The 23,650-nt window shown below is 41.0% G+C and overlaps 6 protein-coding genes across 7 annotated transcripts; 3 read left to right on the plus strand and 3 right to left on the minus strand.

Annotated features, from left to right (window-relative positions):
* The first annotated feature begins 677 nt into the window (after positions 1–677).
* BDBG_07824 lies at positions 678–2,497 on the plus strand. 2 transcript variants are annotated; one of them, XM_031723275.1, is made up of 4 exons: positions 678–1,198; positions 1,294–1,405; positions 1,614–1,811; positions 1,897–2,497. In XM_031723275.1, exons 1-3 carry the CDS (start codon positions 1,118–1,120, stop codon positions 1,688–1,690), a joined length of 270 nt encoding a protein of 89 aa, XP_031580408.1. In that variant the 5' UTR covers positions 678–1,117; the 3' UTR covers positions 1,691–1,811; positions 1,897–2,497. The 2 variants fall into 2 exon arrangements, with proteins under 2 accessions (XP_031580408.1, XP_002621985.1); XM_002621939.2 differs by having other exon boundaries at positions 1,614–2,497.
* Positions 2,498–2,526: 29 nt separating this feature from the next.
* BDBG_07825 (protein disulfide-isomerase A6) lies at positions 2,527–3,796 on the minus strand (the record flags this gene model as incomplete). The annotated part of the gene is made up of 2 exons (XM_002621940.2): positions 2,527–3,134; positions 3,265–3,796. 2 exons carry the CDS (start codon positions 3,794–3,796, stop codon positions 2,527–2,529), a joined length of 1,140 nt encoding a protein of 379 aa, XP_002621986.1.
* Positions 3,797–4,365: 569 nt separating this feature from the next.
* Positions 4,366–7,028, minus strand: BDBG_07826 (posttranscriptional regulation nuclease; the record flags this gene model as incomplete). Its single annotated transcript, XM_002621941.1, has 9 exons — positions 4,366–4,455; positions 4,512–4,704; positions 4,755–4,986; positions 5,049–5,295; positions 5,356–5,442; positions 5,498–6,343; positions 6,409–6,506; positions 6,572–6,940; positions 7,022–7,028. 9 exons carry the CDS (start codon positions 7,026–7,028, stop codon positions 4,366–4,368), a joined length of 2,169 nt encoding a protein of 722 aa, XP_002621987.1.
* A 404-nt stretch (positions 7,029–7,432) lies between these two features.
* Positions 7,433–9,863, plus strand: BDBG_07827 (oxidoreductase). The gene is made up of 6 exons (XM_002621942.2): positions 7,433–7,951; positions 8,043–8,102; positions 8,228–8,281; positions 8,395–8,411; positions 8,527–8,677; positions 8,858–9,863. The coding sequence occupies exons 1-6, from the start codon at positions 7,772–7,774 to the stop codon at positions 9,545–9,547; spliced, it is 1,152 nt and encodes a 383-aa protein (XP_002621988.1). The 5' UTR covers positions 7,433–7,771; the 3' UTR covers positions 9,548–9,863.
* On the minus strand, positions 8,920–15,229 carry BDBG_07828 (MYND domain-containing protein). Its single transcript, XM_002621943.2, has 3 exons — positions 13,924–15,229; positions 13,363–13,773; positions 8,920–13,298 (listed from the first exon to the last, which is right to left on the minus strand). The coding sequence occupies exon 3, from the start codon at positions 13,228–13,230 to the stop codon at positions 11,347–11,349; it is 1,884 nt and encodes a 627-aa protein (XP_002621989.1). The 5' UTR covers positions 13,231–13,298; positions 13,363–13,773; positions 13,924–15,229; the 3' UTR covers positions 8,920–11,346.
* Positions 15,230–18,570: 3,341 nt separating this feature from the next.
* Positions 18,571–19,071, plus strand: BDBG_07830 (uncharacterized protein; the record flags this gene model as incomplete). The annotated part of the gene is made up of 2 exons (XM_031723276.1): positions 18,571–18,887; positions 19,039–19,071. Coding segments are annotated over 2 exons (350 nt in total), but the record flags the coding sequence as incomplete, so codon positions are not given.
* Positions 19,072–23,650: the final 4,579 nt, after the last annotated feature.

Here is a 23,650-nt window from a genome sequence, read left to right on the forward strand (position 1 = left end):
CCATCTATGAGAACTGATCGCTTGCGTTGCTCGGCCTTTGAGGTTCCCCCAAGATCTCAAATTATGCTGTGTTGCCTAGGAAAGCAGGGTGAAAAATCCAGAACATACATGAAAAAAGGAACACTTTTCATGCTTGATTGTGTGGAAGACATGAAAGAAAAAGGATGATTGACAGACAGAAGGTTCATATTTTTATTTTCTTTTGCTCATCAATGTTTCCCCTCACCTTAACCTCTTGAAGAACGAACTCAATAGGTCTAGCTGGACATGGGCCATCCACTCTGTCAAAGGCAAGACAAATGTTACATTCAGGTCAAACCTAGAGGTCGTTGCTTTGGAGGGTGGTGTGATAAAAGTCGTCCACTGGAGTCTTAACATCTAGGAGATCACGATGTTTAATCGCCTACTTCCTGCAGATATCATAAGACGTGTGACGTAAAGTAAGAACAAGGAAATAACCGCATGCGTTTGGCAATTGCTAGGTATCATGTTTCCCCAGCACCGGATGTACACCTACCTGTTGTACATATACATGTACATGTACATGTGCATGTACTCAAGTTCTTCCTGATGTCACTTGCGCAGTACAGTACCTCGGCTGTGGAGTAGTTACCATTTGCTCTACGCAAAAGGTGAAAGGACGTCCCTCTTGAAAATCAGGTAAGGACTCATTCATCCATTCATCCATCCCCTACGACAACGATAATAAAAGACTAGCCTTGCTGACCATAACTTACTCGTAACATTTGATATAATCTCACCTCAAGGAGATTTGAATAGAAATGCGGCTCAAATACTCTTCCACGGAACCAGTGGCTTGCTTAAATCATGTTCTGACCAATAGTAGGGCGTCTCGGGATGTATCCACAACCTTAAATCCACGGAAGCAAACTGGTACAGATCACATTGTTGTTTCGAACAGCTAGCGAAGGCCATGACAAGCATGTTGCATGGCAAAACACGAAACAAATCCATCGCTCCTCTCCCTTTCCGCGCATATATCTCTTACTATTACCGGGTCCGAAGGGAATATACTCGAATATACACCCAAAGGGCCCACCAACGCACATATCTTCATAGTCAAGAGCAGTCTAGACGCATCAACACGTTGTGAACAATGTCCACTCTAAGCCGTAGACCCTCGCAGCTCCGCTCAAATAGTGACACGGACAACAATAAACGTTCGTCAATACAAGCGGTACGCTCTCGGCTTAAAACTTTCCTTAAAAGTCGGAACTCAACGCGAAAACGAGTCGCTTGCTAATAATGGGTTTCCATTGAAACGAACACCAGGCAACTACCGCCGGAGATGAGAGCTCAAACCAATTGGTGCAAGCGGTCGACGAGTTGCTAGACCAACTACAGAATAAATTCGACAAAGTCTCAAAGGAGATCTTTGGAAAATGTGAGTTTCATGCTTTTTGGATACTTTGCTTGCTTTTGACTTTTGTTTTCGCGAAATAAAATCGTTGTCCCGCCCCACTGGACATGCCCCGCCCTCCGCCGCTTCGTCTCCATTCAATCCTCACCTACAAAAATGGACTTTTTCATACGCATGTGTCATGCACCCCTGTATACACTCAATCACTAATTACAAACTCCCTTCCCATTAGTGGATGATATGGCACGAAGACTCGACCAACTCGAAGCCGCTCTCGCTAGTTCCCCTGAAGCAAACACGACGAACTGATACGCCCCTCCATTCATAAAAAATGGTGGTTTTGCCTCATTTCTCTCTTTCCCAAAGCATACAACGACTTGATTTCCGATTCTTCCTTTTTCATCTGGATTCACAGCACTATACAGCATATGTATGATAAGCTCAGGAATTCCCAAATCTCTGCATTTTTTGCGCACATACGGACCCCCCAACAGCCGAAGCTGAATAACCCACAGAACCACATCCTTGGCCAAAGTTAACTCTCCGTCGAAAGTCAGGAGAGAGCGGCGGTATCATATGCAAGATATTGGCGTTGTCGGACCTTTTATTTTATATTCTATGTTTGCTGATCAATTGAGCTGTTTCTGTTGTCTAGTACAAGACTGAACGGTCGCAGAAGCTCTATCGTCTTCTAAGTCCTGTTTCTGAAATGATATTGTAATCCCTCTTTGTATTTTATTTTGTTTTCCTTTTTATATTATATGTATTTATTTTATGTTTTCGCAGCCTGGAAGCTTGTTGGTTCTTTTGTCATACCCCCTTTAAAAAAAAAATTAGGTCCTAGAAAGCTTTATATTTCCTCTCTTGGATTTATTAAAGATACCCAGTCGATTCTATACATTATTTTCATGGGAAATTGAATGTGTCCAAGGAATGAAATGAACAGCAAAAACTGAAATCTATCAATTATACACAATGCAAGGCATAAATCATACACTACATATTTGCCTTTCTAGGGGATAATCTCGTTCACCATCACCCTTGAACCCATCGGCCACTAGGACCCCCCCACACACACCCCCTCCCAGCCACAAACCAGCTTCATCCCTTAGGGCCCTAAGAAATCCATCCTACACACCGTTCGCTCACAGCTCATCCTTCCCTTTTTTCTCCTCCTTTTGCTCCTCCTCGTCCTTCTCCGCAATAAATCTCCGCAGAATATTACTCCTCGACATCAAATCATCCATCTTCTCCGGCGCCAGGCCTCCCTTGCTCATCACCCTCTCCAGCCTCGCCAACTCCTTCGTCACATAATCCTTGTTCTCAAATAACTTCACCAGAACCTTGCTGTAGTAATCCACATACGGTCCCTCAACGTTCTTCAAAGCTTTAACTTCGCGTAGGGTCTTCTGAACACTCTTCACGCTGCCAGTAGCGTATTTGGCGATGATGGCATCCAGTGCCTTAATTGTGCCAGCATCCTTATCCAGGCCGCCGCCAACAACGCGGTGGGTTCCGGACTTCTCGTTCACGTACGCAACGAAATCCTCCTCTGAACGACCGCCATCGTAGCTTAATGGAGCCTTGGAGCCGCGGGGGAAGAACTTGATGGTCGGATATGACTTGATATCCTGTGCTTCAGCGGTTCTCTTGGAGTTTTCGGCGTCTGCGTCTACTTTGGCGATTGCGACGTTGGGTTCGAGCTTGAAGTTGTTGGCCAGCTTCTCCCAGATTGGGGCTAGGGTCTTGCAGTCTGCAGGATTTTATTAGTCCAATTGAAGAAGAAAATAGTAAAGGAAATCATTGGAGAATAAACCAATGTCAGGAGGAAACTAGGGACGGAAGCGGAAGAAGAAGGAGGGGAAGGAGGGAAGGGAGCTTACGTCCACACCAAGGAGCCGTAAACGCTACAAAAACATCTTTCTCCCCTCCAATGACCTTGGAGAACGTCGCATCCGTCAACATCTGTACATTGCTTGGAGGCTTCTGCACACCCTTTGGCTTAATCCCCGTCTTCTCCGTCACAAACTTCGTCAGACTCTCCAAGTCCCGTCCACCATTATAGTCCTCGGGCTTGTCGCTCTTCCCATCAAACCACTTCAGCGTTGGGAAGCCCTGAACGCCAAACTTCTTGCCTAGCGACCTATGCTCGTCCGCATCCACTTTGCTGATGTGTACCTTGTCGCTGGCGAAAGCGAAGGCGTCGGCCAGCTCATCGTAGATGGGGGCTAGGTTTTTGCAGTGACCGCACCAGGGAGCGAAGAATTCGACTAGACCTGGTTTGCCTGATTTGAGGGCAACGGAATCGAAGCTATCTGGGGTTAGGTCTAGGACAGCGGATATGGCGCTGGCGGGGCCGATGTGGTTGAGGAGGACGGAGGCGGAGGCCAGGAGGAGGTAGCTTAGGCGAGCCATTTTGGGCGATGGGGCCTGTTGGGAGTGCGAGCGAGATCAAATTTCACACCACAATCTGGAATATCCTGAAGATGCGCCGGTCTCTAGGAGCATGTGTATGTTTTTTTTCTTTTCAAGCGAGGTTGTTATCGTCGCAGGCTCGCTGGCATGTCAGCTGCTAGCCGTTCGGTGGAATGGGCCAAATGATATTGAGGACAGCTGTTGCCGGCGCGATTACTAATGAGGGAACTAGATCGATAGCCGCAGCGCTAAGGAGAACAAACCACGGCAATTATTTATTAGCGTAACTCTGTAGCTTGGATGGAAATCCTGAGTTGATTGAAATATATTTAAAGCTTGGTAGCAATTGCTATCCTACGCTTGACTATTCCGATGGTTGGTTAAACTATCACAGGATGGGTCAGCCCAACCGTTAAGGTTGGGTCCAGTACCATATTGATATATTGATACCAGATTAGGGTATTGGTAGGGTAAACACCGAACTGAGTTCTACGATTGCTGCCAGGGAATGCAGCGCCAGCTTTTTGGCCACGCCAAAGCAAGAGTTAAGAAGAAAAACACACCCCCAGTTATCTCCGTTCCGTCAACCATTTATTGGTCTCGTCCCACAATTTCGCATCTTTGAACTCCTTCCCAGCATTCTGAGATGCTCGATAAACCTAGCGGAAATAATTAGTTTAATTTTCCTTTTTCACAATAGTGGGTCCGAACATACCGCATCCCAAAGTGTGAAGGCCATGTCCAGGTTTCCGCTGAAGCTATCGCTATGTTGGAACCACTCTTTGCCCTTGGCCTTGACCTCAGCCCGAACTCTTGGCGATATTGGCTCCGATTGTTGTGGCAAGTCGTCAAGATACGTCCGAACAGCAATTCCAAGTCCGCAATTGTTATCATCAATAAAAGGAAGACTAAATTGCAATTAGTATTGCGAGGTTGATAAGTAATTAGCTTGACTAACCTGAGCCCCAAATCAGTCCAGTCATCACGATCGCGGTCCGCTTCTCCGTTCAACAAAAGACTTGCTAGGACGACCTCAACCAAATCTCTAAGGCTCGACCGGACAGCGCATATTAGGGAACGGAACGACAGGAGCTGTCTACTCAGAGGACCTGAATAGCCAATGGATTTGTGGCGGATTTTGCCAATGCAGGCAACTTGTGACACCAGCAGATTGAACTTTTTCTCCTCATCTAATGGAAAGCTTAGTACAGCAAACAAATGCAAAACCCGCGAGAATTTCAATATCACTTACCGGTACCCCTCATTGGGCCACCAGAGATATTCGCAAACCAATCCTTAGAGCTCAGAACCCCGAGACGCAAAAGCTCCACGGCAATAAAAGTCGGTTCTTCCAAGTTCTCCGCAGGGTCTAATGACGACATGGCTACTTCCAATGCTTGTCCCCATTGAGTGAGTCGGTGCTTATCATTGACATAGCCCCGTAGTTGTAATAACCTCCACATTACATTTGCAAGAATTTCAGTTTTTGATGATAGAGGCTATTAAATGTTAGATAATGAATGATACCTCCGCTATTTTATGAAACATTGATTACTTACAGGCGCATCCCGGGTTGAGAATGAGTTGGAAACAAACTCCTGATCCTTCAAAGCTCGAAGGGCGAAAGTAAATGGGAGAGAATCGGCCTAATGGAAAATGAGCATAAACGATACAAAAGGCGACAGCCGTAGTGTACCATACCTGGAGTTGCTTGACACTTTCCGGGAATTTATCACTTCGAAGTTTCCACGAGATGGTAGACTCCTTCACTGAAGGCAAATCTTCCTTAAGGTTGATAGAGCGGGTAGATTTCGGCGCATACCATGTACGAACATTGATAGCTTTAGTCTGGTAGAAGCGATGAAGAGAATTGGAAAGCAGGCACAAAGCCTGGGTTCGAATAGGAGTAAGAAGATCTCCCTGGAGACGACGATAAATCTCCGAGTCCTCAGCGCCTAGTGGTAGCCTGATCAAGAGCTCGCCCGAAGTCAACCAGTCGGGAACTTGAGAACCAAGAATACCCTTGGACATGTAAAAGTAAAGTTCCTCTGGCAGTCGCTGCCCGATGAGTTCATGCAAGTCGTTGGATACATTCTCAGCATCCATAGGGCCAACCTTCCCATCAATATCCATAATTATATGGTGTTTCACCGTCATGAGTGCGCGCTTAAAATGTTCAACGTAGGGCAAGTCATTGATTCGATGGTCATCTTCAATCTGACCACACAGAACCAAAGCATTTCGCCCGGCGCTATTATACGCGGTCATAGCCTCTCGGATATTAACATTCTTTCCGGGGAATGCCACGTTTTCGAAAGGTGGGAAGGCTCGGAGAAATCGGGAGCCAAGGAGCAAGCAGAATTCGACGAACTGCTCATTTGTTATCCTTCCCAGATCATCTTGGCATATTTGCCTAGTGATCCATGTGAATTTGGAAAGGTCGGTATCCAGTCTCGTGATGACTTTGTCTATATCGAAAAGGAAGAGGTCTGATGGGCCGAAAACAGCGTCGACGAATCGGTTGGGGCCTTTTTCAAGGTAGGCAAGCTGCAGAAGAAAAGTGTCAATTAGGCATAAATCCAAGCCGCGGGAGAGACCGATCACAAAATTACCTGTGCGGAAGCAGCGTAAGGTGCAACGAGAAAGTCGATTCCTAGTTCATGTAGAATTCTTTGCAAGAACTTATAAAGAGTCTCGGGTTTTGCGCTCCCTACCAGTCGAATATCAGCACATGTTAAAACTAGGAATGTCTGTCCCAGAAAAAAATGAACATACCGGCCGAACTAAAGGCATCGACGACCTGGTCCGCCTGTTTCTGGTCATACAACTCCCATGCCTGTTCCAGAGCGCGAGTAGAGTTAGCTTGAGCAGAGAAATCGGTTTCGCGTTTCCCGAAATCAAGCCCATTGAAGACAAAGACGCAGGTAATGTTCAAGTTCTTCAGGGCTTGGAGCTCCTTTTCGATATTGGATTTCAGAGAAAACGGGAAGCCTCCCAGGGCAATGAGGAGGGGTTCTTTGGTCGCATGGTGATTCAGGTGTTGGTCAAGATAGTGGGAGGCATCGATGCCTATGACAGCACCTTTAAGGGCGGAAAGAGGGAGAGTCTGGGCACGGCCGCTGGCCCACTCATCAAAGGCACAAACTAGAAAAGGGGACCCAAGGGTTTTGTGTCAGTTGCGGTCTATGAGAACAGCAGTAGTTGGGTGGCTTGATTGATACATACTCGGCATAGTGTAGAGAGCTTTGTTCAGCTAGCAAGCAATAGGTGGTTGAGGGCAGTGGTGCTCCGCCAGTCGTTGGAGCTTGTTTGGGCGAAAGGCAAGGGGGAGCTCCAAGCTAGCTAGCAGAGATGCGCGCGTGCGGTCGGATGGAATACACTGCGGCAAACCCTTGCAATGGCTCACGGTTGGCAGGAGGAACGCTGATGCTGACACACAGCAGTAGAGCAGCAGCAGAGGGCCGTGGTTGGGATGTCAAGGAGTCGAAGGGGATGTGAACGAGTTGACGTTGAAATCGGAAGCAGCAAAAGTGAGAGCGCGGGAGAACAGGCGGGCAGTGGCGGTAATGGAGTGGGGCGTGGCTGGTAGACACGGCATATGCATGGGTACCAAGCAAAATACCAGATGCGCGTGCATTTTTCCCTAGGAGAGTATGTCCCTTCGGTTGAACAACCATGGATATTGTTTCATTAATCTCAAAAGATCAAAAAAGGTTTAAATTCTATTTAACCGATCTAATTTTAATGAATGCATCATACTCCTCGCCGATGTTCGGCTTTTTACTCGTCCCCGTCAAGCGGAACTGACCGAAGCTCCTCCATGTCAAAGATTGCCTCTTCCCCATGCAACCGATCCCGGACCGATATGATATGGTGTGGTACAAGGCGAAAAATCATAAATACTTTCAAAATCCGGATATAACCTTCCACTCTATCAAACAATCGTATATCATCGCCATCATTGACTGATTAGCAATGGTCGAGAATAAGCCCGCCAGAGCGGCTGCCGTGCGGCTGCCAGTGATCAACATCTCAAAAGCCACACCCGCCGTTGGAAAGGCTATGATCGATGCGGCAACTAAATATGGCTTTTTCTATGTGGATAGTGCCAGCAGTTATTTCTCAAGTGACGATGTAGAGGGCGCGTTTGCTATGGTATGATTATACCCAATTGCTTTCAGCCTCTCGTTGCGCAGGCCAGGTAGATAGATATTGGCAAAACCTGACATTGGAACTCAAAATTTAGGCCCGGGAGTTCTTTGCTTCTCCTTATGAAGAAAAAGCTGTGGTTGCGATTGGTACAAATGTATGTAGAAGCAACATACCTGTATCTTGTGCATCGCCGGTTATGCACGACTCTTCACCATTTGAAGAAGAGATGATCAGACGCTCTATAAACCCGTCAGTTGATTGAGAATTTTGTGAAAATAGAATAGGGGCTGGTCTGGCATGCATGCGGAAACGCTTGACCCCAAACATCAACAGGTGCGCTTTGCCAAATAGCTCAATATTCCCCTATTGTTGCTTCGTTCGCATACTCATCTGGACGAGCATGACGCTAACAAAGCATTATTATCGTATGGCTTTGCTTAACATAGAGAGGCGATTTCAAAGAGTATCTATATTCTCCGCTCTAGATCCTGACTCGCTCCCTATACGCACCAGGCACCCCTTTTCCTCCATACAATAGATATATAGAAATGGATTCTGGCTAACGATCGTCAACCCAGAGCAATGAACTTTGGCGAATTCAAAGATAACAAGCCCCAGCAGGAGCTGCCTAAATCGCTTGTTCACCACGAAGCCGAGTTAGCATGCTTCATGGACCTATGTCGAAAGACATGTAATCGGATTCTCGCCCTCCTAGCCCTAGGCTTAGATGTAAGCATATTCCTCAACTAATCCCCTGGGGTAGGATGACATAGAAACGAGGAAAGAACAAGGGCGTTACGAATTCCACGCCACTTTCCTCTTTATATATAAGTATATAACTATATATATACCTCGAACGATCCAACTAACAAATCCCCCCTCCCCCCACCTTTTCCGCCCCGAAACTAGATCCCCGAAAACTGGTTTACATCCCGTCACGACCCCGCCGTCGGGCCGTCTGGCTGCACCTTCCGCTTCCTCTACTACCCTTCAATCGACTCACCTGCTTCCTCAACCTTCAAGCACGGCGTTGACGTCCGCGCCGGGGCCCACAGCGACTACGGCAGTATCACCCTCCTATTCCAGCGAGATGGCCAGCCAGGGTTAGAAATCCTTACGCCGACGGGGGGATGGGCGCCTGTACCTGTTCGGCCTGCTGTTTCTGGCAGTGACAGTGGCAGTGGCGCGGATGCGATATTCCCACCCATACTGATAAACATTGGTGATCTGCTGAGTTTCTGGACGGCTGGGCTGTTGAAATCTACGGTACATCGAGTTGTGTTTCCACAGGAGTTGCAGCAACAGCAACAGCAGCAGCAGCAGGGAGTTGAGATGGATGAAGGCGACCGAAGCCGTGATAGGTATAGCATGGCATATTTCTGTCATCCGGTGAATAACACGGAGCTTGTGCCTGTTCCTAGCCAGCTCGTTGAGGAGCGGAGGAAGCAGAATATGATGTCTACGACGGACGGCAGGCAGCGACTGGGAGATAATGGTGGTAATAGTGGTGATGCTGGGGAAGTTCCTTTGACTGCGAGAGAGCATTTGGCGGGGAGGTTGGCGGCGACATATGGCGGGTTGAAGGAGGAGTATCAGTGATTTTTATCTTTTTTTTCTCTAACATCTAGCGTCTCGGGCTATGATTGAATGGATCTGCTTCTTTCATCCTGTAGCTCAGAGTTTCTATCTCAGTATTCATAGCCCAACTGCAACCATCCCAAATCCATACGACATGGCTTTTCCCCTTTTCTCGCACACGTCCTTTCGTGGCTTTTTGGAAATTGTGAAATACGACAATAAAATCTATCCAACACGATCTAAATCTGTAGATGCATTTAGAACCCCATTGCGGCCAAGGCGACAAAAGCTTAATTTTAGTAGGTTTGCCATAAGCCATTCATAATCTCAGTACAACTGCTCCAAAAACGGAAAATCTTGCGTAGTTAAGTTAAACGAATGGCTTATATAATATAAATTGTACCCGTTCCAGCATGCCTCTTCATCTTCTGGCCATCCCATTTCTTACTCCAAAGCCGTATCGGTCCTTTCAAGTGGATAATTTCAAGAGCACGTCATCAAAAGGCGGAAAAGCAGAAACATCATCATCACACTACTGTCACAACCTCTAAGTCTCCCAAAGTCTCCAAAGGATTTTTCGGCGCTTTATCATGAAAATCAGTGGGGGGAGGGGATGGTTCAGCAAAACGAAGAGGAAGCTAGCCATTGCGAGGAGATGATATACGTATTTTTATTCCATGATTCAATCGGAATACATAACAAAAATGAGAGGGGAATAAGTGGTATATGCACTGACTACTCAGAAGAGCTATATATAGAGAGAGAGAAGGGGGGGGGAAGAGAAAGGTTGAGTTGTTTATTCGTTTTGTTTAAAGAGGAAATAGAGAGCAATGCGGAGCGAAGTAGAGCAGAGCAGAGCAAACACAAACGAAAAAAAAAAAAGAACAATGTTAGGCAAGAGAGTTGCTGTCAAAGCAGTGGGGACACAGATACGAAAATAAAATAAAAATAAAAAGGAGGAAAAGCTAAGAAATCACAAGTTCCCCAAGAAAGGCTTGTTGGAAAAGGCGCAGTGGGTAGCGGTAGAATGTACGAAAAGAAAATGCCACAATGGAATAAAATAGACACATAGAAAGTGAATGCAAAAACAATGGGGGGTACAAAAGAGGGATATAACTAACAGCGAAAAATGATAAATATGCAGAAGTATTCGCCTAATATACGTTAACTTACGTCACTACCAACCTCTCTCTTTCCACCCCCCATCCCATTCCCAACCGTGAATAATGTAAAAGAAGATTGAAAAATAGAAGTTAATATTAAGAAAAAATGGAAAACTAAGTTAGGACCGTCAAAAGGAGGAGGTAGCGGGAAGGAAACGAAACGAAAGTAGCGCACCCAGAAGCCCATGTTAGCAAGCCAGCTGGGTGGAATAATATAGCGCGCTCAAGGGAGAGAGAAGAGAATTGTCTGTGGAATGCACTTTCTTTCTTTCATGAGCCAAAAAGCAAAAAGAGGAAGCTCAATATGAAGAAGGGTTGACAGCAAGACTAAGGAAATTCGTCCATATGATTCGAAAATTAAGAGTGAAAGTTATAAGTGTATATATAAAAGTAGTCAAGTGACATCAAAGATGATGGCACTCGCAGAATGGTTCTGGCTCTAAGAGAAAAACAAGATAATAAAAGAAACAAAAAGAGAAGGAAAAAGAAGTGTCATAAAAACGGTTGCTTGATTGTAAATAATCGGGGAATCGATGGTGATTGATAATGCAAGTCTGCTATGATCTCGGATGGAAGTGGTTGTTGAAAATGTTTCTGGCAACTTGACTTTGAGACAGTCTAGAAGAAGGGGGGAGGTACGATGCATATTTCAGTGTATTATGGCGCCTGCTCAGAAGGTTGTGGCTGCTCAGAAGACTGTGCCTGCTCGGAAGGGCCTGGGGTGCTATGGCACCAATGACGATGGAAGGCCCAGGCATTCTTCTGGCAATCTTTGCTACAATACTTTGTCCTGCGGCATCGTCTACATTTCGCAAATTGGCGTTGGAACTCCTCCCATTTCCCACACTTGTAGTATGCACACTGGCGAATACCGCCCCTGGCATCATCCTTGCGGCATAGATTTCGCATCACAACGCAGGCCCAGTATTGCATATCCTTGGTGTGGTGTCGAATGGTGAATTTTTCAACAAGTGGGAATATGTTGAAATCATCGGGTAGTAGGTATTCCTCTTCCTCTTCCTCCGGCTCCAGCGGAGGTTGAGACAGAGCATTGGGATCGTCCAAGAGGTGAATGTCCTTACCCAACTTCAATCTTGGAACCAAATGTGTCTTTTGGAAATACGAGCGTAAATTGCAATATTTCGAGACATATGCTAGAAGTTGTAAGGCCATCAAGACATCTTCATCTCGAGGCATCGCAGTCAAAACACCGGGAGGTACTTGGCGATCTCTCAGGTAGAAAGGATAGAGGTTTTGCTGAGGAACAGGAGACGCAGTGTTTAACGCAGTCGGGCGGACGGGTGAAAGGCCAGCAACACCATTTCCGGGCTGCGCTGTTGTGTTTATGATGCCTACGTCAATTGCAGATGGGTGAGTGATATTGAAAGTCTCCGCTTCAGGTGTATCGGACGGGTTTGGAATCGTGATTCCATGGGTCTCGGAGCTACCGTCAAGCATGGAGCCGCTTTCGCCAACATCATCGATTTCCATTCCGTTCTGCATATCAACTATGGGCTCAGTGACGTGGTGTGGAGAAGGGTCCTCTCCCATGACCACATCATCTCCATTAGCATCGTCAGACTCTCCCGATGCCGAAGGCTGCTGGCGAATCGATGGGCGTCGTCTCGCTCTCGCATTCATGGGAGCAGGGTTTTGATGTTCACCAACGCCGTGGGGCGTCGTTGGTGACTCTGGCTGAGAGTTAAGTCCCGGTTGCAGGCCTGGAAGCATTGGCGGCAACCGGTCAGCGTCACGAACAGGACGAAGCCCAAAACCAACAGTGCCATCCACAGGAGGAACAGCTGTTGCAAGAGGTTGCATTACTCGATGACGATGTGTTCCTAGCTGATGGCGGCTCTCGATTGTTCTATGGCTGCGTGCATCACGGGAAAATATCGTGCGATCTGGAGGAGAAGTTAGGATGACTTGAGGGGACGGTGTGATTTCCATCGCGCCAGACTCTCCGTGTTGGGCATCTCGAGAATATGGATGAGGAATCTCAATCGACGGGGGTGGGGCTTGTCGGCGAGTGGTGCGGTGGTCTGACGATGCCGGAGCTCTCTCAAAGAAGGATGAACGATTGCTCTGATCGCGTGAACGGGATGTTTTGGAAACTCTCGTGTTCCGCTGTGCTTCTGCATCGGCACGTGCCCTTATTTTATCGACCACACGAATGTAGTTATCGAGGATTGTGGCAACTACCGGCACAACATCTGCCTCAACAACTCTCGTCCTCACATTCTCCGTGCCACGGACTCCAATATTGACCACACACTGGAAGGCAAGGTTCCATTTCCACATCTCCATCAAGTCCTTGCTCCTCCCTTCCTTCAGAATGCATACTAACTGCTCAATTCCTCCATCGACGGTAAGTATGTCACGAATTCTGGCAGAGGATGTGGTGAGGTAGGCAAGGTGGTTCAGGGAGTTCATGAGAGGAAGCGTGGAAGTGCAGTCAAGGGCCCGTCGGTCGTAAAGCGTAGTTGTGATGTTGACAGCCGCCTTGTTGACGTTCGGAATGCTGAAATTTACTTCCCTCATGACGAATGTTGTCAAATACTTTCTGACTTCGAACCGGAATTAAAAGGGGATATAAGGGTTTGTGAACGCTGATAAAACTTTAGCACGTTGTGACACAGGAGCAAAGCTATCACTCCGTTCGGGAAGTCATACCTATTTGCAAAGGGTGAAGATTCCTTTGGGTTGAATAAAATATATCGGGATGAACAAATGGATGGCCCGATCTACATCAAATTACAAAAGGGTATTGTGGTAGAAAACCCGATTGATCCAATAACGATAACACCAGAGCGGGGGGTATATGAGCCGTGAAATGATGGGACGATGATCAAGGTCTCTTGTTTTTTTTTTTTTTTTTTTTGTTTTTTGACACAAAAAGCAGAAACCGACCAAGGAAAACGAGGCTCTAAAACCCAAGAAGGAAAACTATGTGAGCACGCAACGAGGGAGCTTTATACGGAACGGCAGACGGCTTCAAAATCTGGCAGCGAGGGTCTGCACATGGGGTTGAGTCGATGTGGGAAGGATGGAAGCCTCTATTGAAGATGTATTTAGTACGGATTGCTGCATAACTTTCTGATCAGATATCAGGCGTCTGATGGCACAGAGCTATCGAGTCACGAGGAATGAGACCTCTTTAAACAGTGGGACGTGACTTGAGAGATAAAGGTCGAAATTGAATAGTGGGAGCAATGAGGGGGGGATACTACTAACCTTGGATTGTAAATGATACAGAACGGATGGGGATGAGGCTCGCGATGGGGATGCAAAACTGACGGGGGGGAGAGGAGGGGGCTTGGCCGTTGTAGAGCCACAAAAGCGAGCAAAGAGAAACAACCACCACGACGCAGACGTGGAGTAGGGTATCTGAAGAGAGAGCCAAAAAAACAAAAAAGAAAAAAGAGAGGCAAGGCGAGGGAGTTGATGAGAACGAGAAGTAAAAAAAGAGAGCAGATGGGAGAGATGGAGAGATGGAGGATAATTGAGGGCAAACGGGGGTAGAGAGGAAAGGATGGGTTTGGTTGGGCTGAGGAGAGGACGGCACGAGCCTGAGCCTTGAGCCTGAGCCTGATGCCTGCTTAGCTAAGGCGCCGCCCCCCGCCAAGATAACTTATCCGACTGGAGCTTGGAGCTGGTGCTTTTTGCCTTCAGGCGTGGGATTTCCCCATTTTATTTTGTTCTTTAACTAATTTATAACTGTTTTACTGGCATTGTTACTCCCGTTCATTATTATGCTTGTTCTTGGTTTTGGTTTTGGTTTTGGTTTTGTTTTGGTTTTGTTTTGGTTTTGGTTTTTGTTTTTGGTTTTGGTTTTATTCTTGTTCTGATGATTCTTGTTCTTGTTCTTGATTGTTCGATAGCTACCATTCCTTAGTCCCGAGGTGTCTATTTATAGATACTCAGTTTCCTCTCTCTTTCTTTGCTCTGCCCTACCTCGACGTTTTTAAATGGAGCTGGGAATGAATAAATGACCCATGTCCGCTGACTGTCAACAGTTGAGAAACTGAGCATCGTCCCGTCTAGAGCGCCTGGTAATTTTCCCCTTGCGGCGCCAGTTTTGGGGGCGCCACACGAAGATGGGTAAGTCTTTTTGTCGTTGCGAATACGGAGTAGTTAGTTATATTTACAAAGTGGTGCACACACTTGGGGACCCTAGTCGCACTCTTACGTAAATATTGACGTGACTTAATTTGATTAGAGAAGTATATAGAGAGAGAGGAAAAAGGAGGGAGCAGAAGAGAGAGAGCCTTTTAGTAGATGAGTAGATGATCAGAGCAAAGAGAAATTGCATTGAAATAATCGCAACTTGACAAGGGATAACCATACGGGATAACTATAGGTACGCCTATCCGCCGGCGGCAAGTGGAGGAGGGCTAAGGTTTTTTTTATTCCTTGTCTGTTTTAAACCCAGTAGTTGAAGCTGAAGGAGGAAACTGAACAGAGCCAACCTCTGAGCCGACAAAAGGAATGGTATTGTGGAAGGTGTAAAGCTTGCTTGATTGAAAAGGTTGCTAGCTTGGTGTATACAGAAAATGTAGGCTACTGAGGCAAAAGAGCTCAGTCCCCACTAGCGCACTGCTGGTAGGAGGGCCTATCACGCCACTTGACCTCATTACATAATCATGACCCTGACCTCGCTTGACTTTTGTAGGATAGTTGAAGGTTGTATTGATAGATCTATCTACAAGAATTATCTCAGCAAGCTCAGACGCTTCTCCAGATATTTATTGCTGTTTTAACACTGGATTGATGATTATGTCATGAGCTAATCTCAAATAAGCAATAAGCTAACCCAAATAGTAAAATCAGGTCATGTGAGTGATGATATCTTGCAAAGTGTCTGAGAAGAAACAGTTCCTGATTATTAGTAACACAGAAAGGATTTACTCAGTACTCTGAGTATGAAAGAGAATTTCAACTCAACTTCATAGATTCATCATTTCTGTATCATCTTGAAATCTTAGAATAACAATGTTCTCATGATGTATCTGATTTTTATATTCATATCTTAAGTTCTTAGAATAGAAGTATCATCTCAAAGTTGATCAGTGTGTTTTTGAATATAGAAATTTTAATTCAATTTCTCATATAAAAAAAAGCTCTTAGAAATTCTGAGATCAAAAAATATGATCATTTTCAAGAGTATATATCTATCTTAAATATAGATTTTTTTGAAATATTAAAGAAATATTTCTATTCTTCTTCTCTTTAGCTATAAGCTAAGGTGATTTTCAAATCTCAAAGATATGTGAGTATATAGTAATAGAAAGTCAAAGTTAAAGAATCTGAAAAATCCTTGTAAATCTTGAAAATCTTCATTGAAGATGAAACTGTTTCTTCTCAGACTCTCTGACAAGAATTGCTCTGAGCACATGACTTGTATCAAAAGTAGATTAGTGTTATACTGAATTAGTCTGCAATCTGTTCAAACTGAGTCAGAGGTCTGAGCCCGCTGAGATAATACAAGAACATAATATAGTAGTGAGTCACGTGATCTAGTGGGATCACTAACCGCAACAGCTGTAAGAGTCAACACCCTCTCTCAAGATAACAAGAATCATATATAAAAACACTCAAATCATTAAGATAGTCTGTCAAAATTAAATACAAATGTAAAATTAAACATTCTCAACTTTTATATCTGTAAGATCTAGTAAAATCATGAATTATATAAATATCATAGTATTTAGAGATTTAGTGAGTTTATTCACTGTTATCTGAGTGATAAGAATATATTCTAAATTAATAACTCTCTAATTCAACTATCAATGTGAAAAATGAAAACACATATCAATGTGCTTACTTCAGACTGTAATAACTGTCATCTTTGTAAGATCTATAATACTCTTATTATCAGTGAGAATTCATATCAGAGATATAGTGATGAAGTCAAGCTCAATCATAAGATTTCAGATTTATATTACTTTGTAAACTATCTTGTTAAGAGTTATATATTCAGTCTTATTGAAACTCAGAGATATACAAGATTACTTTACTGAATATTATAAAATCAGACTATCTGTAAGCTTAAAAACATAGTCAAATGTTAATTTTCTATTATTATTTAAAAGACTGACTCAATCAGAATCTGAGTAGCTGAAGAGTAGATAGAAATTATCAGAGAAATCAGAGATAATGAAAAGATCAGTAGAAATAAATCTCTTATACAAGCTGTATTTATAGAAAATACTCAGATTCATGATCTCTTTTAAATAATATATAATATATAACAGAGTCTTTCAATATTAAGATATTAAATCAATATTTTATTAAGTGAGTAGTGAGATAGTATAAGTAATATCAGAACATATTTTAACTGTAAGATATTATAAGTAATTTATATTATATTAATATCACTGAATTGTGAAATCAGTCTCTTTCTCAGATATAGAGAAATTATTAATATAAAATTCATTCTTCATTGATATTCTAGTAATAGCTGTATTATTAAGATAGAAATCTTTAATAAGATATTTAATATATTGATAATATATTAAATCAATTCTCTTATCTGAATAATTAATCTTCATACTCAAATACTTGATTGACTGATATAGATTCTTGACTTTCAATTTCTTACTAAGTATACTTACTAGTTAATTAGCATTCTCAGAAGCTTTGAATATAATGTTGAGATTATTAATATAGATTATTATATAGAGATAATATCTGAATATATAATATCAGAGTACTGAATCATGAGTACTGACTGTAAATTCAAGATCACTTAATAAAGCTGTTAAGTAATTATATCAGATCTTTATCACAGAGTTCAGACTGTATAAACTACTCTCAATTACATAGATAAGTGTTTTCAGCAAACCTGTCTTAAATTCAGTGAATTATCTCATATAGATCTTCTTAATGAGACACTTATAAAGATATACTATTACTATATTTACTTAATAGAGTGTTCAATTGTGTAGTACTGCTATTATAAAAAGAATATAATTAATAGTATCAGTAATAACAGAAGTATAGATCTCTTCTCTAGAACTCTTCTTAAGTCAGTTATTATAAATCACTTAATATAAGTTTTTAAGAATATTATCAGAATCAGTATTCAGATCTACAGATCTATCTGTGATTCAAAGATTGCTTAAGTCAGCGTACGATTACAGGTGTACGCCGGCTTCTTATATATTGTAATATCATACGCTAATTTAATTAGCAGCTGCTATGGCCTCTTTACACTTGTACATGTACACTAGTAGTTCAGAAGTGACTGTGTTATTATCTGACAGTCATACATTCTTTCAAACCACATCCTCTCTCACCAGATTTGATCATGCTCAAATAATCATATCATACACTCTAGCTTCATGCAGATTAGCTCATCACTAGCATTTCACAATTGTGTGACCTATTTCTGATTCAGCTAGTATTCTGTGTACACTCTCACAAAGAAACTTTTACTATATTATATCACTTATTCACTAACTTTTCTCATTCTTCAATCATCTTCTTCATCATCATCATCATTGAATGTCACTATCTCATTCAAGATTTCTACTTCTTCTTCTATTCAACTCTTTTCATCTGTTCATCTATCATATTATACATGTTTCTGACAATGACTCTCTATTCTTATAATAAGCATCATTGTAGTGCTCATATCAGGCAGTTCATTAGCAGTAAGTGTAATGTGTTGTGAAACATATGTGATCAGAACTTGTTTATCTTCTAATAATTGTCAGAATGTACTATCATGAATAGCACATCTTCTTCATCTTCTTATACACTCTCTTCACCTTCTTATACACTCTTAACTGTTTCTCTTCTCAGCAGGTTTCTGATTGTGTTTTCTGACATGATTTTGTATAAATGCAGATGCTGATATGTTTGTTTTTATTCATGTAGAATCTTTATACATTGACAGATCTGTGTCTGCTGATGATAGTGAACTCAATGTTGAATCATTGATTAAGAACTTGAAGAACATGATAATGAAGAAATTACTTATATTATATGTGACTGAGTCTTCTGTATTTCTTTCTGTTCTCTCTGTTTCTTTCTCTGCTGCTCTCTCTCAATCTTCTACACCTGTTCCTGTGTCTGATTCTTCTGCTCCTGCTACTCCTGTTCCTGCGATCTCTGGTTTTACTGCCTCTGCCTTCATTATCAGCTCTCTCTGTTTCAAGGAGATATTGCATAGACTTAATAAACCATGTCTCTCAGTGTGTACACTCTCACTCTTCTTACTAACTCTCAGAACAATTTATTATATAAAGACTGTGTATGACATAACTATCTAAAGCTTGATCACAGACACTGATTATTACATTCATTTTAAATATTTATAATGAGATAATTATTTATTTATATCAGAGAATCACTTCTCTTCTCAATAGTATTGAGATTGTAAGTCTTTTTCTTTTTCATCTTTTCTTTCTAACACTGATTTTTCTGTTCTTAGAGGAAATTATTATGAGTTTTACTGTGTATAAAGTCATAGTGTTCACAGACATCAAGAAGCTTTTCATAACTGTAAAGTTTAATATTACAGAAATATTCACTCTGATGAATTTCTTCAGAATAATAGATCTGTATCAGTCTATTCTCTGATATCTATCATCTGACTTCATGATGCAGGTGAAAGATATTCATGTTTTCAGAAACAGGAACACAGATATTATACTCTTTTACACTTATAGATGTGTGGCTTGTATGTCTTATCTGAGATGTCATTGTGAGAATAAGTCATTTACACACTGTGTTCTGCTTCCTGCATTTTCTCATGTCTCTCTCTCTCTTTCTGAGAAGTCTTGTGCATGTTGTAATTATGCATATAATTCTAAGATCAGTGAGTGTTTGTTCAGTAATTATTATCCCTGTTTTTATAATTTTATATGCTAATAATAGTTCTTAGTTGCTTCAGCATCAGAGACTATTTTAATTGAAGATGATAATACTGCTGAGACTATCTTCTTTCACTCTCAAGCTTCTTCTGTCACTTCTTCTTCCTTCTCTGTGAGAAAGGTCATGCACATATCAGATTGTAAGTGTTCAGTCTCAGATGACTTCTATTATTCATTCAGTTCTGTGTCTCTCTCTTCTATTTCTTCTATCTTCATTCTCTCTGTTCTGGCTTCTGATTCTGTGAGTCTCATACTCTTCTTCAATTTCTCTATGCATACACATACACATTTCTATATTAACATTCCAGTCAATCTTGTGATAAATGACATTAATGTTGTACACAGAGTGATAGAGGAATCAGAGACATGTATGATATTATTATAAGAGTGACTTACAGCTCTTGAATTCCTTGCAAACCTCGAGTTTTGAGATTTCTTTTGTTTTTAATGTTTTTCAGATGATGTGGTGTTAGAAATAGATTAAATATATGATATATGAAAATGAATGAGATGTGTATAATAACATTTGTCTTTTATGACTGATTCTTATGATTGATGATCAATTTATTATCTCTTTTCTTACACTTTTTCTTTATCTGCTAGTCATTACTCTTACACAATCTCTATATAATACAGTGTTCAGTGACTAGATTCAGCAGCTTTCATCTTTTGTGATTCTGTCTCATGTATTATACTGTCTCTCTTCACCTGCTCAGATCACTACAGTGAACAGCTCATTGAAACTAATCTTATCTGATCTCTGAGTGTTCTCAGAGATTAAAATGACTTGATCTCACATATTCACAGATGTTTCAGATAGTTTGTTCTCTGTGATCTCTGTGATTGAACTGATGTAAACAGTTGAATTCAACTGTGAATTTCTTTTTCTTCTGTGATCTGACTCATATACAAGTCTGCTGCTCTGAGATCACTCTTTATCATATTGCACTCACTGTCTGTGATGCATTATTATATGACTGACTACAGTCTCATCACTTATTGAAGTGTGATGTTCATCTGTTTTCTTCATTACTTCTCATTCTTTTCTTATAATTATGAAAAGATTGAAATAAGTGAGATTATCTGATTTATAAGTATCTATAATTTCTCTTACTTCATGAGACTTTTCAATTATAAGTCTCTTCTTTTTCAATACTAATGATAGTGCTGTGAATAATCATAATCTGCTCAGATCTTGCATCTTTGCTTTCACAAGTCATGAATCATTGATTAAGTTATATAAGACTCATCCCTCTGATTCTTTCAATGTGTATGTTCTCAGAGAATGTGATTTAAGTATTTTATATAACTCAAATCATCTAGGTTGGAACTTCTCAGAACTCTCATTATATATAAGAACTCACATTCTTATCTTAAGACTTGATTTCTTAACAAGTGAGTCTCATATTCTTTTTGATTGAATTGCTCAGTTCAGGAGTAACTTGTTAGCTTTTGCATGTGTGTGACTGATCTCTTTCAATCTTGGTTCTGCATCTGTGACTGTTGTGTCTGTAACTGCTGTTTCTGCTGTGTCTGCAACTGCTGTTTCTACTGCATCTGCAACTACTGTTCTCTCTCTCACCTTTTCTGAAGCATTCTCTAGGATGCGCGGATGCAATCCATACAACAGGTAGAATGATGAATGCTTGAAGACTGCATGCTGTCAAATCTGCATAATTAATAGCACCTGCCTGAGATATTCATTTCATAGTCTCATAGGCTTGCTCACTAGATATTTTGTCAGCATGTTGCTCAAGATTTCATTCAAGTGTTTCATCTTCTCATTTATCTGCAGATGATATGATATTGTTCTATGATGTCTTATCTGTAACTGACTCATGAAATGTCTTATCACTTCTTTCACAAGATTCACACTGTTATCAGTTAGAATCTCATGCAGCATTTCATAGTTAACATAGATCTTATTATGTAGAAACTTCACTATCACCTTCTCTATCATCTCTAGAACTGCTTTTGCAACTGGCTAGCCAGTAGTGTAATCAATAGCAGTGATTATTCATCAATTTTCATTTAATATTCACAGTAATATGTCTATGAGATTCATCTCTCATTATTTAAACAGTTGTATTATACACTTTATCTGATGTTATGCTTTCTTATATTCTAACCCTTTCTTAGATTCTTTTACAACCTGACAATTCAGGCACTTGTGAGTGTACACCTGAATGTTCTCAGTTATACTTGGCCAGTATACTCTTGATTTGAGTATACTCATGAGTTCAGAACTTTCTAAGTGACTGAATTCCTTGTGCATGTGAGTCATCAAGTCACATCTAAATGAAGATTCTAGATAGAGAGCTTCTGTGTATTCTAGATTGTGATAAAGCATAACATTGTTTTTCAATTTTCTCAGCTTGAAGTTCAGAAGCATCTCTTCTACTACTTTCACAAGACACTTGTTATCTGACATCTTGTTATTCTTTAAGTGAGAGATCATGATATTCACTCATTCTGATTCCTTGCATTTTCTCAGTGTGTTTAATATGAATGTCTCTTATGCCTGATTCATAGAACTCTCACTTATGAAATTGAGTCTGCAACTGATTGCATCAGGCATCATAGTATTCAATTTCTTTTAGTATTTAATATGAAGATTATACACTTAGAACTTCAAGATTCAATATACTAAGTGTTTGAAAGGTTTTATTATTAATTATAGATAGATAAGACTTTCATGATCTGTGATCACTGTTGTTATATACCTGTTGTTGATATATCTATTTCATAACATCAGTGCATGCTTGATTGCTAGTAATTTCTTTTCATACACTGAGTAATTGAGCTCAATGTCTGATAGTTTCCTATCATTATACATTATCAGATGCAGCTTGCTATTCTTACTCATCTGTAGAAGAGTGTCTCTGATAGCTTATTTGAATATATCTATCTTAATATAGAAAGATTTATCACAATCTGATTGAATAAGCACTGAGAATGTTATTATATATTCTCTCAGTGTGAGAAAAGCCTCTTCACACACAGCATTTTAGATAATTGAATAATACTTCTTCTTTCACAGATTTGCATCTATTTCTCTTAAGAGATCTAAGAGTGATGCAGATATTTATGTGAAATTCTTGATAAATCTGTGATAGTATGAGATTAACTCAAGAAACTGTTGTACATGATGTATATTTCTCAGTCACAGTCAATTCACTATAATATTCAATTTCTCTGAGATAAGATATATACAGTCATCACTCACTACATGTTCTATGAACTTCAACTCTTTCATTTCAAACACACACTTGATTGATTTAATATAGAGCTTATACTCTGTCAGAGTTGTAAGCACTTTATCAAGATGCTTCAGATATTCATTATATGAGTTTGAAAAGACTAGAATATCATTGAGATATACAAGATATGAGATTTTATTCTGTTTATGAAGAATTGTATTCATCATTATTTGAAAGATGATGAGTGTATTTGTCAGACTGAATAATATTATCAGAAATTCAAACTTCTCTCATTATATATTAAACATGATTCACAGAACTGACAGTTCATCTACACAGATCTGTCAGTATTCTGAGAGAAGATTAATCTTTGATAGATATTAAGTATTTTCAACTGTATTCAACTATTATTAAATCTGTGACAGTGAATATTCATTCTTGATTGTAAGCTTGTTAAGTGCTCAGTAATTAATACACATCTGTCACTTCTCATCTGTCTTTTTCATAAATAGAACTGAAAAGTCTCACATACTTGATAAGAATTGTATGAGACTATGTTCTAGAAGGTCTGTGATCTGACACTTCTGTTCTTTAAGATGTGTTTGTGACAGAGAATACACATTCTGATTGACTGGTTTTATGTCTTCTATGTCAATCTCATGTACAAATTCTCATTCTGATGATAATTTCAGTGAAAGATCTGTTTAAAAGATCTTCTCATACTTCTTCAGAAGCTTCTTCATATGCTTGTTCTTCTGCATATCTTTTATCTTGATTTTCTCTGCTTTCAGGTCCTGTATGACATACAGAATACTTTCAGATGAGATCTTGTAAATCATTCTCTTTACTTATTAGTATGTAAGCAGATTTAATCCTTCTATA

The sequence above is a fragment of the Blastomyces gilchristii genome (assembly GCF_000003855.2).
Source record: "Blastomyces gilchristii SLH14081 genomic scaffold supercont1.20, whole genome shotgun sequence".
In the NCBI taxonomy this organism is placed as follows: domain Eukaryota; kingdom Fungi; phylum Ascomycota; class Eurotiomycetes; order Onygenales; family Ajellomycetaceae; genus Blastomyces; species Blastomyces gilchristii.

Excerpts from the sequence above, each read along its gene's own strand:
- BDBG_07824 (XM_002621939.2), top strand. The coding sequence starts at position 1,118 with ATGTCCACTCTAAGCCGTAGACCCTCGCAGCTCCGCTCAAATAGTGAC. Across the intron at positions 1,199-1,293 it reads AACGTTCGTCAATACAAGCG|GCAACTACCGCCGGAGATGA; the intron begins GTACGCTCTCGG and ends AACGAACACCAG. Across the intron at positions 1,406-1,613 it reads AAAGGAGATCTTTGGAAAAT|TGGATGATATGGCACGAAGA; the intron begins GTGAGTTTCATG and ends CCTTCCCATTAG.
- BDBG_07828 (XM_002621943.2), bottom strand. The coding sequence starts at position 13,230 with ATGAGGGAAGTAAATTTCAGCATTCCGAACGTCAACAAGGCGGCTGTC.
- BDBG_07827 (XM_002621942.2), top strand. The coding sequence starts at position 7,772 with ATGGTCGAGAATAAGCCCGCCAGAGCGGCTGCCGTGCGGCTGCCAGTG. Across the intron at positions 8,103-8,227 it reads TGGTTGCGATTGGTACAAAT|AATAGGGGCTGGTCTGGCAT; the intron begins GTATGTAGAAGC and ends TTGTGAAAATAG. Across the intron at positions 8,678-8,857 it reads TCCTAGCCCTAGGCTTAGAT|ATCCCCGAAAACTGGTTTAC; the intron begins GTAAGCATATTC and ends CCCCGAAACTAG.